At 42.9% G+C, this 18,192-nt stretch overlaps 1 protein-coding gene across 1 annotated transcript in view; it reads left to right on the top strand.

Moving 5' to 3' along the window:
* The window catches only part of vps35l (VPS35 endosomal protein sorting factor like), a 164,894-nt gene that overhangs the window by 90,850 nt on the left and 55,852 nt on the right, over nucleotides 1–18,192 (top strand). The window contains exons 21-23 of the mRNA XM_070900915.1: nucleotides 3,718–3,803; nucleotides 7,937–8,017; nucleotides 10,016–10,079. Of these exons, the coding sequence (XP_070757016.1) occupies nucleotides 3,718–3,803; nucleotides 7,937–8,017; nucleotides 10,016–10,079 (231 nt within the window). The remainder of the gene's footprint in view (nucleotides 1–3,717; nucleotides 3,804–7,936; nucleotides 8,018–10,015; nucleotides 10,080–18,192) is intronic.

Genomic DNA, 18,192 nt, shown 5'->3' with positions numbered 1-18,192 from the left:
TGCTATCCCACCTCCTTTTCCTTTCTGTCTATCCTTCTTGAATATTGAATACCCCTGGATGTTGAGTTCCCAGTCTTGGTCACCCTGGAGCCATGTCTTCGTGATGCCAATTATAACATATTCATTAATTGCTGCCTGCACAGTTCATTCGTCCACCTTATTCTGAATACTCCTCGCATTGAGGCACAGAGCCTTCAGGCTTGTCTTTTTAACACACTTTGCCCCTTTAGAATTTTGCTGTAATGTGGCCCATTTTGATTTTTGCCTTGGGTTTCTCTGACCTCCACTTTTACTTTTCTTCTGTCTTTTGCTTCTGCCCCCATTCTACTTCCCTCTGTCTCCCTGCATAGGTTCCCTTCCCCCTGCCATATTAGTTTTACCCCAACAGCACTAGCAAACACTGCCATGTGGAGAGTGTCAGGAACGCTCAAGGCCTCTCCAACTGAGTAGCTTGCGGTGCTGTCCCACATTGCTTTGCCTGCCATTCGCCGTTATGCTATCGTGCTCCAAGAGATGGAAAAAATCAAGAGTAACATTGACTTGCCCATTCACGAAGACTTGAATAACCCACCACGAAAGCGCTTGAAATTGTGTCGGCCATTCTGCGAAACAACAACCAATATTTAAGTAGCTGGTATCAACTATCCAAATGGACGGAATCGTGGGACGCATGCAATACAAAGAACCAATACCTCTTCACTGACCCAACAGCAGAGATACTTAGCTTCGACCTCCCTCAAAGACCGTGGACAGCGCTCAACCCAATCCACACAGGGCATGGACGATGCTGCCAACTGTTCCACAAGTGGATGAGGGACGACCCGTAGTGCGACTGTGGCCATGGAACATGTCACATCAACCTGCCCACTGAGATCTGCTGCAGAAAGCACCTCATTTCTCCATTCGGCATCTTGGGAGGCCATCCAATGGAGAGCCAAGCTAGACATTCCATTATAAGCTTTTCCCATCATACGAAAGTAGTAGTAGTAGGGCATTGGACTATTCTGCCATTTGTAGAAAATACTTCATTTATTTGTGCAGGCACTGCTGCCCTGCAATCTTAAGTGTCCAGCAGTCCAATTTTATTTAAATATTGTACCAATGTCTTCTGAGCTGCTTTTCTAAGAATATTAGTTTGAAAAATATTAAGTTGTTGTGCAATTGATACTATAATTATTCAGCAGATTCTATCTTTCATACTTTGCAAGTGCCTGCACAAAACAGAATTATTTTCTATAAATAATGCATGTCTGGACATTGTGTCAGCACAGAATTGTGCTCATTTCCGATGTTTCCTATGATTAAATAGTCTGCCAACATTTACTATTAAAGCTAATGTATAAATGGCCGCTTTGGCAAAAGAGCAGAAGGTGAGCAGCACCCAGACAACTAGCAAAGAGTTAACATCTTCAGGAGAGGATGGGTAGGGGAGAAAATAGTTCACATAAGCAAAACCTAAATAGTCACAAATGGTGATCAGGAACTCTGCATTCTTGCAATACAGAAATATAAAACAACATGCAACCACATCTTCTGGATCCCCTTCTTCCATAAGGAATATTACAACAGAAGTAACTAGAAATAATGTGAATTTTATCTTTCGGAATACACAAACTACAGGTGTAAATAACAAATTTCCTTCATATTCTGATATCAGAACATTCTTCACATCAATGTTTTCCCTCGGGTATCATTTTTAATTATTAACACCCAATGTTTCTTTATAATTGCACCATCATTTAACCACAGTAAGTACCTGTAATCAAAATAAGTGTACTTTATATAAACAAAAGTCAAGATGCTTGATAAAGGTGTGTGCAGTCCGTTGTTAAACTGAGCTGATATGTTCCCAAATCCACACAACATTTTAATAGGGCACCCACAAATCATCTTGCACTCTATATTTAACTGACCTAATCTCTTCTGTCTAGTGCCCCATTTTGAAGTTTTGTATTATCCAGGAAAGTAAAAGATTATACTCACAATGTTACAATTCTAATATACATATATAATAAATGGAGTACGTAATATTATCTCCTGCATACATACTGGGGTAGAGTTTCCGCTTTGGGTACAGCTGGCAATCTGGGCGCAAATTGCGTTAGTTTTCCAAGTGAAGTTATGGTTCAAATTTCTGCTTAAACTTATTTGAGTAATCACAAACTTAAAATCTTCCATGAACCAGTGCAATTGGACAGTGGAATAGAATGTAATTATATTTCTTTGCATTAAAGAAAAATCATTGTATGCAAGAGTGGTAACCTGGTGCAGTTTTATTAATAAAGCTGAAATTGGGTTTATGGGTGTCTAGCCCATCACCTGTGAGTAACCTGATTTTAAAATCACTGAAAATGACTTTTTAAAAAAAAAACCTGTTAACTAGTTCATTAGCGTGCAGCAATGTTCCCTTTAAGCTGCCCGGCCATGCAGCGCTCTGAAGGACCCGCGCAGCCAGCTCACTGGCTTTTAAGGGAAGAACAGCGCATGCACGGAATTTTGAATGAACCACGCAGCTTGTTAAAGGGTCTCACGGCCAAAAAGAATTAGAGGGAACATTGGTGTGCACAAATCAGTTTTAGTAAATTAAACATTTTTTTATATTTTAAAACATGCCTACGAGTACCTTTTGCACCTAAACAAGCTAGCTTAATTTGAAGAGCCTCCTCGAGTGGTTGCAATCGGCAGAAACTCGCCATGCTCGTTATTTCGATCTCGAAGTGCCCAGTTTTGTGTGCATGGCTGGCTTCCTGTGTGGGTTTTTAAAAAAAATGCGCATTAAAGATTGGAGCAACACTATTGACACTTGATCTTTTACACTGGTTTGGCCGATTTTGGGCAGATTGCGCAAACTCTAGGTCACTGTGTTACTGCACAATGTGCACAGTACCCTTTGAAGAAGCCATTATACAACTCAACTGCTGACCTAGAATTCTTTACTGCACTAATTGATGCAAGAGACTTGATGGGTAGCGGTAGAAATAATTTTTACTTTGAACGATGCATTAAAAATAATTATAGCTGAGGTTTCTAGATGGCAATCAAGTGTGGGAACACTGGCCGATTTAGTTGTTTTTATTATCCCTTTCCTCCCATCATGGTCCTGAGACACATTTTAGCATCCCTGATGCCCACCATGGTTAAGATCAGCTAACATGGCATGGGCAGGGATTGAACCTAGGATCTTCCTCATCTCTATAGCTGAGCTACCTGCTGGATAAATTTTCAAAGCTATACTAAGCATCTTGAATTGTATGAATAATATGTGGATTTTATTTTATGACATCACTTGATCATCCATGTGTGTGGGTGATATAATGGGGACACATTGTTCTTAGCTGAACATCATAGTAACCACCGTCTCTTCCTGCAAGTCCAACTCCATCTGCTGCCAATAAACAGTTCTATTCCTACCTGCAGCTAAAGGCTGTATGTTAGAAGTTTTCTGGACTCATAATATTTCGGTCTGATGAACGAGAGTAACTTTAACCTCCAAATTCATACCAGTACTAAAAAATGTTTAGTAAAATGAAAATCAAAAAAATAAATCATATGGAACTTAAATTGATGTTTTTTTTGAAAGTCGCAACTTTTTGCCATTCACAGAGACCATGAATTTTTCAATGACGACAGAAAAAATGACACTTAAAATCCAGTAGTATAGAGACATTACAAACTGCACCAGTTACTTGAATTTTTTTTAATATACTCCATTCTCAGGAGAAGTTCCTACCTTTTCTGGATATGTTCCAAAAAGAAAGTGTCCGAGTGGAGGTCTGCAAATCCATTATGGAAGTTTTTATTAGGTAAGCACAAACGTACTAGAAATATCATTACTGTCTTGAAACTGTTAAAATGTGTTTGTCATCTGAATGTGTTTTATCTAAACCTTCTGTAGCATTAAACACAAAGGACTATTTTAGGCTATGGATCAAGTATGAATAGTGTCCTTTATTCTACTTGTGTGGCCTTGAATCCCTCTTTTTTTTTAAGCCATGGAATGATGATAATTGGATCTACTTGCAAGTATATTGGAATTCTTTTTTAATCAAAATGCCTAGTTTTTAATCATTGGGGAACCTAGAAGTTATTAGGTTTGTGACAAAAATAAAACTTTATCATAACATCCCACGTAGGAGTGAGGTTTGTGACGTGAGCAGCATGAGTATTAAAGAACAAGTTATTTTGATGCCACTTGCAGCACCCAGTTTCAGCCTAGTGTGGACAAGATGTACAGTAGAAATTCTAAACCTTTTTTACTTCTTGCATCTTTATGACTTCTCGAGTAAGTCTGTAATTTAATGTGTGCAAGGTTCTCATGGTAACTCTTAGTTTATCATTCCTTCCCTTGCTGTGGAAGTGCACAGGAACAGGTGTAGCCCATTCAGCCCCTCGAGCCTGTTCTACTACTCAATTAGATCATGGCTGATTTGTACCTCAATTGCATTTACTGACCTATTTTCCATATCCCTTGATCCCCTTACCTAACAAAAAATCTTATCAATCTCAGTCTTGACAATTTTAGTTGACCAGCCATGATCTTATTGAATGGCGGTGCAGGCTCGAGGGGCCGAATGGCCTATTCCTGCACCTATTTTCTATGACCCAACAGCCATTTGGGGGAAGGGACCTCCAGACTTCCACTACCCTTTGTGTGCAAAGGTCCTTCCTGATTTCGCTCCTAAATGGCTTCGCTCTAATTTTAAGTTTATTTCCCTGTTGTTCTAGAATTTCCCAACAAAGGAACTAGTTTCTCTGTACTTACCCTATCGAATCCCATTAACCTTTTAAAGACCTCCTATTTGGACCGCTCGTCCACCTTCAAAACTCAAGAGAATACAAACCAAGTTTATGCAACTTGCCCATATAATTTAACCCTTTAAGTTCTGATGAGATCGCCAACTCCTCATGGAGTGATCAGAATGCCGCATTTAATACAAAGAAAAGAAAGACTTGCATTTATATAGCTCCTTTCAAGACCTCCGGATGTTTCAAAGCGCTTTAAAGCCAATGAAGTACTTTTTGGAGTGTAGTCACTGTTGTAATGTAGGAAACACGGTAGCCAATTTGCACACAAGCAAGCTCTCACAAACAACAATGTGATAATGACCAGATAATCTATTTTTTTTTGTTACGTTGAGTAAGATATAAATATTGTCCAGGACACCGGGGATAACTCCTGCTCTTTGAAATAATGCCCTGGGATCTTAAGTCCACTTGAACAGACGGGACCTCGATTTAATGTCTCATCCGAAAGACGGCACCTCTAACAGTGCAGCACTCCCTCAGCACTGCACTGGACTATCGGCCTAGATTTTTTTTTGTACTCTAGTCCCTGACCTGCAATCTTCTGACGGAGACGAGTGTGCTACCCACTGAGCCACAGCTGAAACTAATAAAATAGCTAATGCAGTAATAAATGGAATACTCAGTAGGTAACCAGAATACCATTTTTACCCTGTTCCTGAAGAAAAGCTGTTGACAAACTAACATAATTTTATAAATTCCTGTATGGCACTACAACGATATGCAAGTTCCTGAAAACCAATGTACTTCTAAGTCGTAGATAATTTAGTCTTTTGCATTTGTGAATGCTGCTTATTAATGTCTATTTGCAAGCTTTGCATCAAAATTATACTGTAAATTTTAAATGCATTTTTTGTTGGACTGTGTTTTGCTTGAGGGCAACATAAATGACTCTTTTGTGAACATACAATGGCATCAAATAAATTGTGCTACTTTCAGTAATTAGTAAAATATCCTCTACTAAATAATGGTGTTTTCAATAATAAATATTATGCATCTTTCAAAGAATACAAAAAGTGACGGGATCGGCCCAAGCCAGCATGGATTTATGAAAGGGAAATCCTGCTTGACAACTCTGCTAGAATTTTTTGAGGATGTAACTGGTAGAGTGGTCAAGGGAGAACCAGTGGATGTGGTGTATTTGGACTTTCAAAAGGCATTTGACAAGGTCCCACACGAGATTGGTGTGCAAAATTAAAGCACATGGTATTGGGGGTAATGTACTGACGTGGATAAAGAACTGGTTGGCAGACAGGAAGCAGAGAGTCGGGATGAACGGGTTCTTTTCAGAATGGCAGACAGTGACTAGTGGGGTACCGCAGGGCTCAGCGCTGGGACCTCAGCTATTTACAATATCCATTAATGATTCGGATGAGGGAATTGAGTGTAATATCTCCCAAGTTTGCAGTTGACACTAAGCTGGATGGCAGTGTGAGCTGTGAGGAGGACGCTAAAAGGCTGCAGGGTGACTTGGACAGGTTAGGTGAGTGGGCAAACTCGTGGCAGATGCTGTATAATGTGGATAAATGTGAGATTATCCACTTTGGTGCAAAAACACGAAGGCAGAATATTATCTGAATGGTGGCAGATTAGGAAAAGAGAAGGTGCAGCGAGACCTGGGTGTCATGGTACATCAGTCATTGAAAGTTGGCATGCAGGTTCAACAGGCATGGGGATTTGAGTATAGGAGCAGGGAGGTCTAACTGCAGTTGTATAGGGCCTTAGTGAGGCCTCACCTGGAATATTGTGTTCAGTTTTGGTCTCCAAATCTGAGGAAGGACGTTCTTGCTATTGAAGGAGTGCAGCAAAGGTTCACCAGACTGATTCCTGGGATGGCAGGACTGACATATGAGGAGAGACTGGATCGACTGGGCCCGTATTCACTGGAGTTTAGAAGAATGAGCGGGGATCTCATAGAAACATATAAAATTCTGACGGGACTGGACAGGTTAGATGCAGAAAGAATGTTCCCAATGTTGGGGAAGTCCAGAACCAGGGGACATAGTCTAAGGATAATGGGTAAGCCATTTAGGACTGAGATAAGGAGAAACTTCTTCACTGAGTTGTTAATCTGTGGAATTCCCTACCGCAGAGAGTTGTTGATGCCAGTTTGTTGGATATATTCAAGAGGCAGTTGGATATTGCCCTTACGGCTAAAGGGATCAAGGGGTATGGAGAGAAAGCAGGAAAGGGGTACTGAGGTGAATGATCAGCCATGATCTTATTGAATGGTGGTGCAGGCTCGAAGGGCCGAATGGCCTACTCCTGCACCTATTTTCTATGTTTTTATGTCTACTTAATGAGAGAGCAAACCTTTTGGAAATTGCTGTTTTTCAATACCCATTTCTTTTCTATCTTTGTAAGTAGGTCAGACCAACTAATTACTTCATAAATCGCCCCCATTACCCACTTCCCATCCCATGCAAGTGTAGGAGATGCAGCACCTGCCCTTTCACCATCTCCCTTCACACCGTCCAGGGCCCCAAACGCTCCTTCCAGGAGAAACAGCAATTTACTTGTACTACTTCCAATTTAGTATACTGTCTGTGGTTGTCTCTACATTGGGTGAAATGCAGATTAGGTGATTGCTTTGCTGAACATCTCTGTTCAATCTGCAAGCTTGACCCTGAGGTTCCGGTTGCTAGCCATTTTAATTCTCTGTCCCACTCCCACTCTGACCTTTTGTCCTTGGCCTGCTCCACTGTTCCAATGAAGCTCAACGGAAACTCGGAACAGCACCCCTCTTTTCATTAGGCACTTTACAACCTCCCTGATTCCACATTGAGTTCAACAATATCAGACCATAACCACTGCTCCCATTTTTTTTCTGACAGCAGACACTGGTAGTAATTCTGCTGATCATTTAACCACTCCTGCCTTCCACCCTATCTCAGACCTTCCCTTTTGTTCTTTCCTTCCCTTCCTGCCTCTGTACTTGCTTAAAACCTGTTGCATCTGTAACATATTCCAGTTCTGACAAAAGGTCATCGACCTGAAACGTTAACTCTCTCTCCGCAGATGCTGCCTGACGTGTTGTGTTTCCATCATTTTCTCTTTATATTCTGACCTAATTATCCTTTTATTACTGCATGCCAAGTACAAATTTTTATTCACTTATTTTGTTATATTCCAGGCAACAAGAAGAACTAACACGTGACCCTGTCATACTTAATGCCCTGATGCATATTTGCAAGACAATGCACGACTCTGTCAAGTAAGATGCAATTCTTTATAGCAGTAATTTTAGGTACAATTATGCGAACGTAAGATTATCCTCCCCCAAAAATTGTTTCCCAGCCATGGGAGATACGGTTGTTGATTTCCTCCTCCTCCTCCCCTGAACCCACTTTTCACCCAGAAAAGAATATGTAGTTGGACTACTGTCTGCAATTTGCCTGATCTTTCAACTGTGTATAGTTTCAAGCACTATTTTACACGTAGGTGCAAAACTAGTAACGATGCAACGTGGTATAGGTTGAACCTCTCTGGCACTCTCGGGACCGGACTAGGCTTACCAGTACCTGAAGACAGTGCCTGGCTCCGGCTGCAAATCTCGGGTCTTGTCTTTCTGTCTGTCTTTCTGTGTCTGTCTGTCTGTTTCTGTCTGTCTGTCTGTTTCTGTCTTTCTGTCTCTATGTCCTTTCTTTCTTTCTGTCTCTGTCTCTCGAAATCTCTCTGCCACATTTGTTAATTAACATGCTGGTTTGGTGCTTTTTTTTTATAAACCCTCCTCTCCCACAGGCCCAGCTTCAGCGCCTCAGTCCGCCTGCCCTTCCCTTTCCTTGCCCGTCCACCTCACTGAAGCGTGGGAAACTGGGATGCCATGCAAGCAAAGCGGCAGTTGCGTACTGATCAATGAGAGCCAGGAAGCACGGGAAATTGAAGGCAGATCAGAGAGGTCCAACCTGTATAGCATGTTGCATCAGTCATTATCTGTAGTGAGAAATCTGTTTTCTCTCTACAAATACTGATTGGCCTGCTGTGTGTTTCCAGCAGTTTTTGTTTTAGTTTTTTGCTTTTTTCAACAAAAAAAAATAATTCACAGGATGTGAGCATCGCTGGCAAGTCAGCATTTATTGTCCATCCCTAATTGAACTTGAGAAGGTGGTGGTGAGCTGCTGACTTGAACCGTTGCAGTCCATGTGGTGAAGGTACTCCCTCAGTGCTGTTAAGTAGGGAGACCCAGCGACTATCAAGGAAGGGCGATATATTTACAAGTCAGGATGGTGTGTGACTTGGAGGGAGATTTAGAGGTGATGTTCCCATGCGCCTGCTGCCCTTGTCCTTCTAGATGGTAGAGGTCGTGGGTTTTGGAGGTGCTGCAGAAGTTGCTTTGGCGAGTTGCTTTTACAGTACAGCATACCTTCTCAAAATCAACTTAAAATCAATTTGCAAAAACATATATAATTTTATATCTCAATTTATAAATCACTTAAGATGAAATAACCCACCATCTTTTCTTTACGAGATTGGTTACCACGAGGTTTTCTATGCCTCTATTCATAAACTGAATCAAATATTTTGTGTGGATGCTTATTTATCTTGCAACTTGTTGGTAAAGTAAGCCTTTAGTCATGACTTACTGAATTAGGGTGTGATACAAGGCTCTGGGTTGATGTGTTTTTTTTTTGCAGCTTGCGGTATTTTATTTTAAGTTACAGGTGAAACCTCTATTAATTTTTATGGTAGATAAAATTCGGAAGTGGATCTGTACATGGCATCCCAGTCAGTACTGAATTGGACTGGCTGATGGCAGTTCTGCAGCATTTCCAGTGGAGCTTGCTGGTTGTCCTCAACACTGATGAGCAGCAAATTGATCTCCATCAAAAAGTATAGACCTGCAATAGAAGGTCCCAACAAACATTATCATGTCAGTTATTCAAAAGCTTGATGTGGTAGACAATTAGGATCTCTTCCTGGCAGGTTCCATAGTAGCAATTTGCTTTTAATGTTTGAAGTGAAATATTACAAGCATTTATTTTTCCAATTAATGTGCCGATTAGTAATTGCATCTCGTGTTTCCCTAATTATGTAACCAGTTACTGGAAATTGCTCATTTTGTTCTAATCATTTTAGTTCAAGAGAATAAAGCATTTTTGATCTTATTGGTTTTGCTTGGTTTGCCCTTTTAATAAATTATCAATAGCGATAGTTTGTGGGTTTTTTTATTATACCTGTTCGTTTCTGTCTACACTGACTTTTTTTATTGAAGTGCTTTAACATTAGAAGATGAAAAACGGAACTTGGCTGTTTTAATAAGTGGATTTATTAGAATGGTAAGTACTTGATTTTGCTATAAAACTGGATGTATGAAAATAAAAATAAATCTCTCCTTCACTGCTAAATCCAGTATGTAGAATAACTTTGAAGAGGGATATTTTTATGAATAGACTTGTAATTTCGACTCCAATGAAGAGATGAACATCTTTATATGTGTACAGTCTTACGTAATGTGTGCCATCACAAATTTTCTATAATACCTTTGTGCAAACTTCCTAGTAATTTGTCAATGTCGCTCTTGATCATAGCAGATTTATTCTAACCAAGGAAAATTTGTTAGGCAAATTTATTCTACCACATCCTTAAGTGTGATTGACACCCAGCCCTGAATTACACTTTCTCAAGAGCTGCAGGCAAGTAAAGTTTAAACAAACCGGAAATAATTGAACACTTTTGGTGTAAATGTAGAAAGTTTTAAGCTTTTTGAACAATGCTTCCTGCAATTATGATTTACACTTTCAACCTCCCAAGAATCTGCTCCCTTGTAGATGCAAAGCAATCTTAGCTAAGTAATCTTAAAATGTTGTGTGATCTCACTCTTCTCTTCCCCTGCCCCCATCACCACCAATAACCTACCAGTTACTCACTGTTACTTGGCATGTCAGTCAAATAAACCCCAATGTCTCATTTGCAGCAAGTGAACTCGCCATTCATTTCAAGAATGGAGAAAGATTTACAAAAAAATTAAACTGACCTATAATTATCCACATCCCGTCAAAAATGCATCTGTTTAAACCTCTGTCAGGGGTTTAGGGGTAACCTCTGTGTGGAGGCAGAAGATGTGGGTATGCTTCTTGATGAATACTTTGCTTCTGTTTTCACAAAGGAAAGGGGCAATGTAGATACTGTTATCAAGGAGGAGTGTGAAACGCTGGATGAAATAAACATAGAGAGAGGAGGTATTAAGGGGTTTAACAGCTTTGAAAGTGGATAAGTCTCCAGGCCCGGGTGAAATGCATCCCAGGCAAGAGGAAATAGCAGAAACTTTAACCATCATTTTCCAGTCCTCTTTGGATTCAGGCATGGTGCCGGAGGATTGGAGGACTGCTAATGTGGTACCCTTGTTTAAGAAGGGAGAAAGGGTATAGGTCGAGCAATTATGGCCTGTCAGCTTAATCTCAGTGGTGGGAAAATTGTTATGTCTCAAATAAAGCAATGTGACTGAGTACTGTAGACTTGAGTAAGTGTGACCTTAGTCTCTCTATTCTGACTCCAGAGTGCTGGCACAGCATGGGAGGCCTGCTCGTATGCAGTGCTTCCAAGGGATGCTGGGATCCCTTGGGACTCCAACAGATGCGCTCTCTGGTGGCGGAAGAATTCTGGTTACAAGGTGTTGCATACATAACATCACTCCACCCCCCCCCCCCCCCCACACTCCAAAAAAAATCAATAGTACACTTATTTACAGGGTGAGACGAGATCTGGGGCTTTCTGCTCCCCAGTCGATCGTCTCGGTACACACACAGGTGCAGGTGAGTTGGTTGGGCCTTCGCTGGGCTGCTGCGCTGCTGGGGATGATGAGTTCAGCTTCGTGGTCAACCGTGATGTCGGTTGCCACTTGTGTGAGTATCGGAGGGTCGAAGTTGGTGGTGTCCTCTTCAGGTTGCTTGTGGCTGTCTGTGAATCGCAGTTTGGTTTGGTCCAAATGCTTTCTGCAAGTTAGTCCATTTGCAAGTTTGACCTCAAACACCCTACTCACTTCTTTGGCTACGACAGTGCCAGCAAGCCATTTGGGACCATGTCCATAGTTGATTACAAATACAGGGTCATTGACTTCAATATCGTGAGATATATTTGCGCGATCATGGTACATGCTTTGTTGATGCCGCCTGCCCTCGACATGATCATGAAAATCAGGGTGGACTAGAGAGAGCCTTGTTTTGAGTGCCCCTTTTATGAGCAGTTCGGCAGGGGGAACCCCGGTGAGCAAGTTGGGTCTTGTGCAGTAGTTGAGCAGGACTTGGGACAGGTGGATCTGCAGGGAGCCTTCTGACACACGTTTCAAGCTTGGCTTGATGGTTTGGACTTCCCGTTCTGCCTGGCCATTAGATGCAGGCTTGAACGGGGCAGATGTGACGTGCTTGATTCCATTGTGGGTCATGAATTCCTTGAATTCAGCGTTGGTGAAGCACGACCCATTGTCGCTGACAAGGACATTAGGCAGGCCGTGCGTGGCAAACATGGCTCATAGGCTTTTGATGGTGGACATGCTTAAAGATATTATTACACACACAATCCATTTTGAATAAGCATCCACAACAACCAAAAACATTTTGCCTAGAAACGGGCCAGCGAAGTCGACATGGATCCTAGACCAAGGTTTGGAGGGCCATGACCACAAACTTAGCGGTGCCTCTCTGGGTGCATTGAGAGCAAGTGTTGCATTGGCGCACGCAAGACTCCAAATCTGAGTCAATGCCAGGCCACCACACATGGGATCTGGCTATAGCTTTCATCATTACTATGCCTGGGTGGGTACTGTGTAAGTCGCGTATGAACGTTTCCCTGCCTTTCTTGGGCAAAATCACGCGATTACCCCATAAAAGACAGTCCGCCTGCATGGACATTTCATCTTTGTGCCACTGGAACGGCTTGATCTCTCCTTGCATCCCCGCTGGGACGCTGGACCAACTCCCATGGAGGACACTTTTTTTTTTACAAGAGACAGTAAAGGATCCTGGCTGGTCCAGGTCCTGATCTGGCGTGCCGTTACGGGTGACTTTTCGTTTTCAAATGCATCCATCACCAAGAGCAAGTCTGCAGGCTATGCCATTTCCACCCCGGTGGTGGGCAATGGTAGCCAACTGAGAGCATCAGTACAGTTCTCTGTGCCTGGCCTGTGGCGAATGACATAGTAATATGCAGACAGCGTGAGCGCCCATCTTTGGATGCGAGCAGAGGCATTGGTATTACTACCTTTGCTCTCTGAGAATAGCTATGAGCGGCTTATGGTCAGTTTCTAACTCAGACTTGAGCCCAAACAGATACTGATGCATTTTTTTCACCCCGTAAATGCATGCCAGAGCTGCTTTTTCAATCATGCTGTAGGCCCTTTTGGCCTTGGACAAACTCCTGGACGCATAAGCGACCGGTTGTAATGTTCCGATTTATTTGCTTGTAGTAACACACACTCCTAGCACTAAACATTTACATGGGTCATACAGAACAAGCAGTTTGTTGGAACATAACAGATTTCTGGCTTTCTCAAAAGCAGCCTCTTGTGATTTCCCCCATACCCAGTCATCTCCCTTGTGTAGCAACACATGTAGAGGTTCTAGCAAGGTATTTAACCCGGGTAGGAAGTTACCAAAATAATTGAGGAGTCCCAGGAATGATCTCCGCTCCTTCACGTTCTGTGGTCTCGGCACGTTCTTGATGGCCTCCGTCTTGGCGTGGGTCTGATGCCGTCTGCCGCGATTCTTCTCCCTAAGAACTTGACCTCTGGCACCAGGAAAACACACTTCGAGCGTTTCAACCTGAGTCCCACACGATCTAGCCAACTTAGAACCTCTTCCAGGTTCTGCAAGTGTTCGATGGTGTCCCGACCTGTAATTTAATATGTCGTCCTGGAAAACCACGGTGCGCGGAACCGACTTTAGCAGACTTTCCAATTTCCTTTGAAAAATAGCCGCGGCCGATTGAATCCCAAACGGGCGTCTATTGTAGATGAACAGACCTTTGTGCTTGTTGATGCAGCTAAGGCCTTTCGAAGATTCTGCTAGCTCCTGCGTCATGTAGGCCGAGGTCAGGTCCAACTTGGTGAACGTCTTCCCTCCTGCCAGCATCGCAAATAGGTCGTCTGCCTTGGGTAGCGGGTACTGGTCCTGCAGCGAAAAACGGTTAATCGTTACTTTATAGTCCCCACAAATTCTGACCGTGGCATCGCCCTTGAGAACTGGGAACAATCTGACTGGCCCACTCGTTGAACTCGACCGGCGCGCTGATGCCCTCTGCCCAGCTCGATCTCCACTTTCTCTCGCATCATGTGTGGCACCGCACGTGCATTTTGGTGGATGGGTCATGTGCCAGGAACCAAGTGGATCTGCACCTTCGCCCCAGAAAAATTTCTGATGCCTGGCTCAAACAACAACGGGAACTTTCTCAAAACCTGGGCACATGAGGCGTCGTCGACGGACGAAAGCGCTTGGATGTCGTCCCTGTTCCAGCCGATTTTTCCCAGCCAGCTTCTGCCGAACAGTGTGGGGCCATTTCCTGGTACAATCCATAGTGGTAGTTCGTGCACCGCTCCATCATAGGAGACTTTTACTGCTGCACTGCCAATTACAGGGATCAGCTCTTTAGTGTAAGTTCTCAGCTTGGTATGAATAGGGCTCAGCTTGGGCCTTTGTGCCTTGTTGCACCACAGCCTCTCGAAGACCTGTTGGCTCATGATAGACTGACTCGTACTCGTGTCCAATTCCATGGATACTGGAATTCTGTTCATTTCAACTTTTAACATGATCGGTGGACATTTTGTGGTGAAGGTGTGTACCCCGTACACTTCTGCCTCCTCGGTTCGAGTCTCTAGTTGAGTTTGATCCGCCATGGATAGGTCTTCCTCTGCAACGTGGTAGTTTGCAGGGTTTGCAGCTCGTCTGCACGATCGCTGGAGGTGTCCCATTGTTCCACAGCCTCTGCACACATAGTGTTTGAAGCGAAATTGATGGGCTCGATGGTCATCTCTGCAGCGCCAACAAGGTGTTAATTGCCTCGCATGATGGCGGATGCTGAGGTCGTGCAGCTGCAGGTGTGTACGTTTTGCCATATGCATTCCTGCCTGAAAACGACGTTACTTTGTGTACAGTACTTGCCGATGCATCTTTATTTGTTTGGTGTTATCGCTGGTGGACATAAATGCCTGAGCTATCGTTATGGCTTTGCTCAGGTTCGGTGTTTCAACAGTCAATCGTTTCCGAAGGATAACCTCATGGCCAATGCCAAGCACAAAAAAAGTCTCTTAGCATTTGCTCCAGGAATCCACCAAATTCGCGATGTCCTGTAAGGTGCCTTAGTTCGGCAACGTAGCTTGCCACTTCCTGGCCTTCAGACCGTTGACATGTATAAAATCAATACCTTGCCATCAGAACGCTCTCCTTCGGATTTAGGTGCTCCCAGACCAGCGTACACAGTTCTTTATACGATTTGGTTGTTGGTTTCACCGGAGCAAGAAGATTCTTCATGAGGCCAGAGGTTGTTGCCCCGCTGACGGCGAGGAGGATCGCCCTTCATTTGGCAGCGTTCTCATTCCCTTCCAGCTCATTGGCCACGGAGTCTTGGTCGAGTCGCTCCACGAAGGCTTCCCAGTCATCCCCCTTCTGAGAATTTCTCCAGGCTATCACACTGCATTTTCACATGATGGTTCGTTATCTATTACTCGTCGCCAGTTAAGTCTCAAATAAAGCAATGTGACTGAGTATTGTACTCTTGAGTACGTGTGATCTTAGTGTCTCTATTCTGACTCGAGTGCTGGCACAGCATGAGGCCTGCTTATATGCAGTGCTCCCAAGGGATGCTGGGATCCCTTGGGACTCCAACATATGCGCCCTCTGGTGGCGGTAGAATGCTGGTTACAAGGTGTTGCATACATGACAAAAATTATTGGAAAAAATCCTGAAGGACAGGATAAATCTATATTTTAGAAAGTCTAGGATTAATCACGGACAGTCAGCACGGATTTGTTAAAGCAAGATTGTGTTTGACTAACCTGATTGAATTTTTTGAGGAAGTAACTAGGAGGGTCGATGAGGGTAGTGCTTATGATGTAGTGTATATGGGCTTTAGCAAAGCTTTTGATAAGGTCCCACATGGCATAATGGTCATGAAGGTAAAAGCCCATGGGATCCAGGGCAAAGTGGCAAGTTGGATCTGAAATTGGCTTAGAGATAGGAAACAAAGGGTAATGGTTGATGGATGTTTTGTGACTGGAAGAATGTTTCCAGTGGGGTTCCGCAGGGCTCAGTGCTGGGTCCCTTTTTGTGGTATACATCAATGATCTAGATTTGAATATGGGGGTATGATTAAGAAGTTTGCAGATGACACTAAAATTGGTTGTAGTAACGAAGAGGAAAGTCATGGACTGCAGGAGGATATCAATCTCCTTGTCAGAACAGTGGCAAATGGAATTTAATTCTGAGAAGTGTGAGGTAATGAACTTTGGGAGGGCTAATAAGGAAAGGATATACACATTAATTAAATAGTAGACCACTTAGAAGTGTAGATGAACAAAGAGACCTTGGAGTGCTTGTCCACAGATTCCTGAAAGTAGCAGGCCAGGTGGTTAAGAAGGCATATGGAAGGATTGCCTTTATGTGCACTTGAAATGCTGTAACCTCCGGGCCTAGAGCTGGTAAGTGGGATTAGACTGCATAACCTCTGGTTGGCGCGGACACGATGTTAAGGACTTCAGGGAATCTAGTACGGCCAGAGTGATCGCCTGGACTAGTTTCGATCGCCTGGATGAGTCTGAGAGCAATTTTTCCAGATTTATTTTCCCCAAATTGGATTTTTACCTTTGCCTCTCCCAAGCGATCGCATGGCTCCGGGTAGGGTGGAGTATAAAATGTTTCGATACATTGGGTATCGCAGTTGTGTGGGACGGACGTTGGGCCGGATGCTCTTTACCTGTCCGTCATTGTTCATAGGTTTATATGCAACCTTCAGGGCTGCTGACCGAGGGCCATGCGGCTATTTGTCGGCCGGCGCGGACATGATGGACCGAAATAGCCTCCTTCTGTGCTGTAAATTTCGATGTTTCTAAGTTTGACTCTGAGTCTGTCAACTGCACTGTTGGTTAGGGTCAACAACTCTGATTGGAGGTATTCCTGGATGACTGATCACAGGACATCTGCAAATGTTACTGCCTTTAACTGAAAGGTTGGATCCCCTGTAGTTCAGTACCTTTTGTTGTGGTTTTGTGCCAGTAGCTATTGTGAGAGAAGTTCTGAGAACCAGGAGGCTATCTATGAGCAATCTGAGAGTGGGGAAGAGGGGGAAACCGAGGAGTGGGGCAAGGATTCACAGGAGGGAACCAGAGGTGGGAGGAACTTTGATTCCACCAGTAATTATTGTAAGGGGTATAGAGTTGTAGCAGGCAAAGAGCAGAGAGATTAAGAGGGCTTATCAGTATTAGGAGCATCTAAGGAATCGGTGAAGTTCCTCTACCTTTACGGTATGGATTATTGCCTATTGTATGTAACACTTGCTTGTGTAGCTATAGCACACTTATAACGAATTAAGTCTGATGATTAATTCATAACCTTAGTAACACGTAACAAGACAGAGGTCAGCAGTTACAATACATAACATTTTGGCTAGAAGTCTCTGAGGAAGAGATAAGAAAGCTAGTATTTTGGGAACAGAGCAGATAAGAGATTAAGGCAAAGATCACATCGCGTCAACATGATTGACATTGCATGTACCACTCGGAGCCAGTCTGATAAGTAGCCCCCCTCCAAAAACTGCATAAATTGAACTTGAAACCTCTTGTACTTTGAAGGTTCCACAATTGAACTTTCCTTTGCATTTGCTCGAACTGAAGCCGGTTGAACTGAAGGTTTTGTTTGTTTGATTCCGTGGTCATTATACGGAGGGCGAGGTGTCGATTGCCTATATCAGGTAGTCCATCTCGAGGGAGAGAAGTCTTCCTTTTACCCCAACACTAATATAACTAAAGAAAGGGGAATGGAGATGAATCAAATGGATCCAAATAATTATTGAAAATACTTTTCACCACATCTTAGTTTATTCACTAAGTCAAGCATTTACTGCAAGAACCACCATTTGTAGCCTAATAGCAATAAAAATACATTTATTATGGTGATGATTAGACTTCCCTGTACAATAGGATGTTTAAAATGCTGTAAGTATTTTAATTTAAAAGCGTGAGCCTATGTGAGTGCATAATGTTCCCAGCTGAAGGGACACAAACTAACAGGCAACATTGGTCAACATGCATCTGTGTGTACAACTTTTTAAAAACTTTTGACTAAAAGCAAAACTGACCATTCCATGTGTGCTAGTATTTGTTGTTTGTAAACTTTTTATCTCCCCCCTATAATTCCTCTATCAATGGAAATTACACTGAATACACTCGGTGAAGCCATTTAATAG

This window comes from Pristiophorus japonicus, chromosome 15, assembly GCF_044704955.1.
Source record: "Pristiophorus japonicus isolate sPriJap1 chromosome 15, sPriJap1.hap1, whole genome shotgun sequence".
In the NCBI taxonomy this organism is placed as follows: Eukaryota; Metazoa; Chordata; class Chondrichthyes; family Pristiophoridae; genus Pristiophorus; species Pristiophorus japonicus.
The sequence above is the reverse complement of the archived record's forward strand: the minus strand, read 5'-3'. Positions and strand labels throughout refer to the sequence as shown.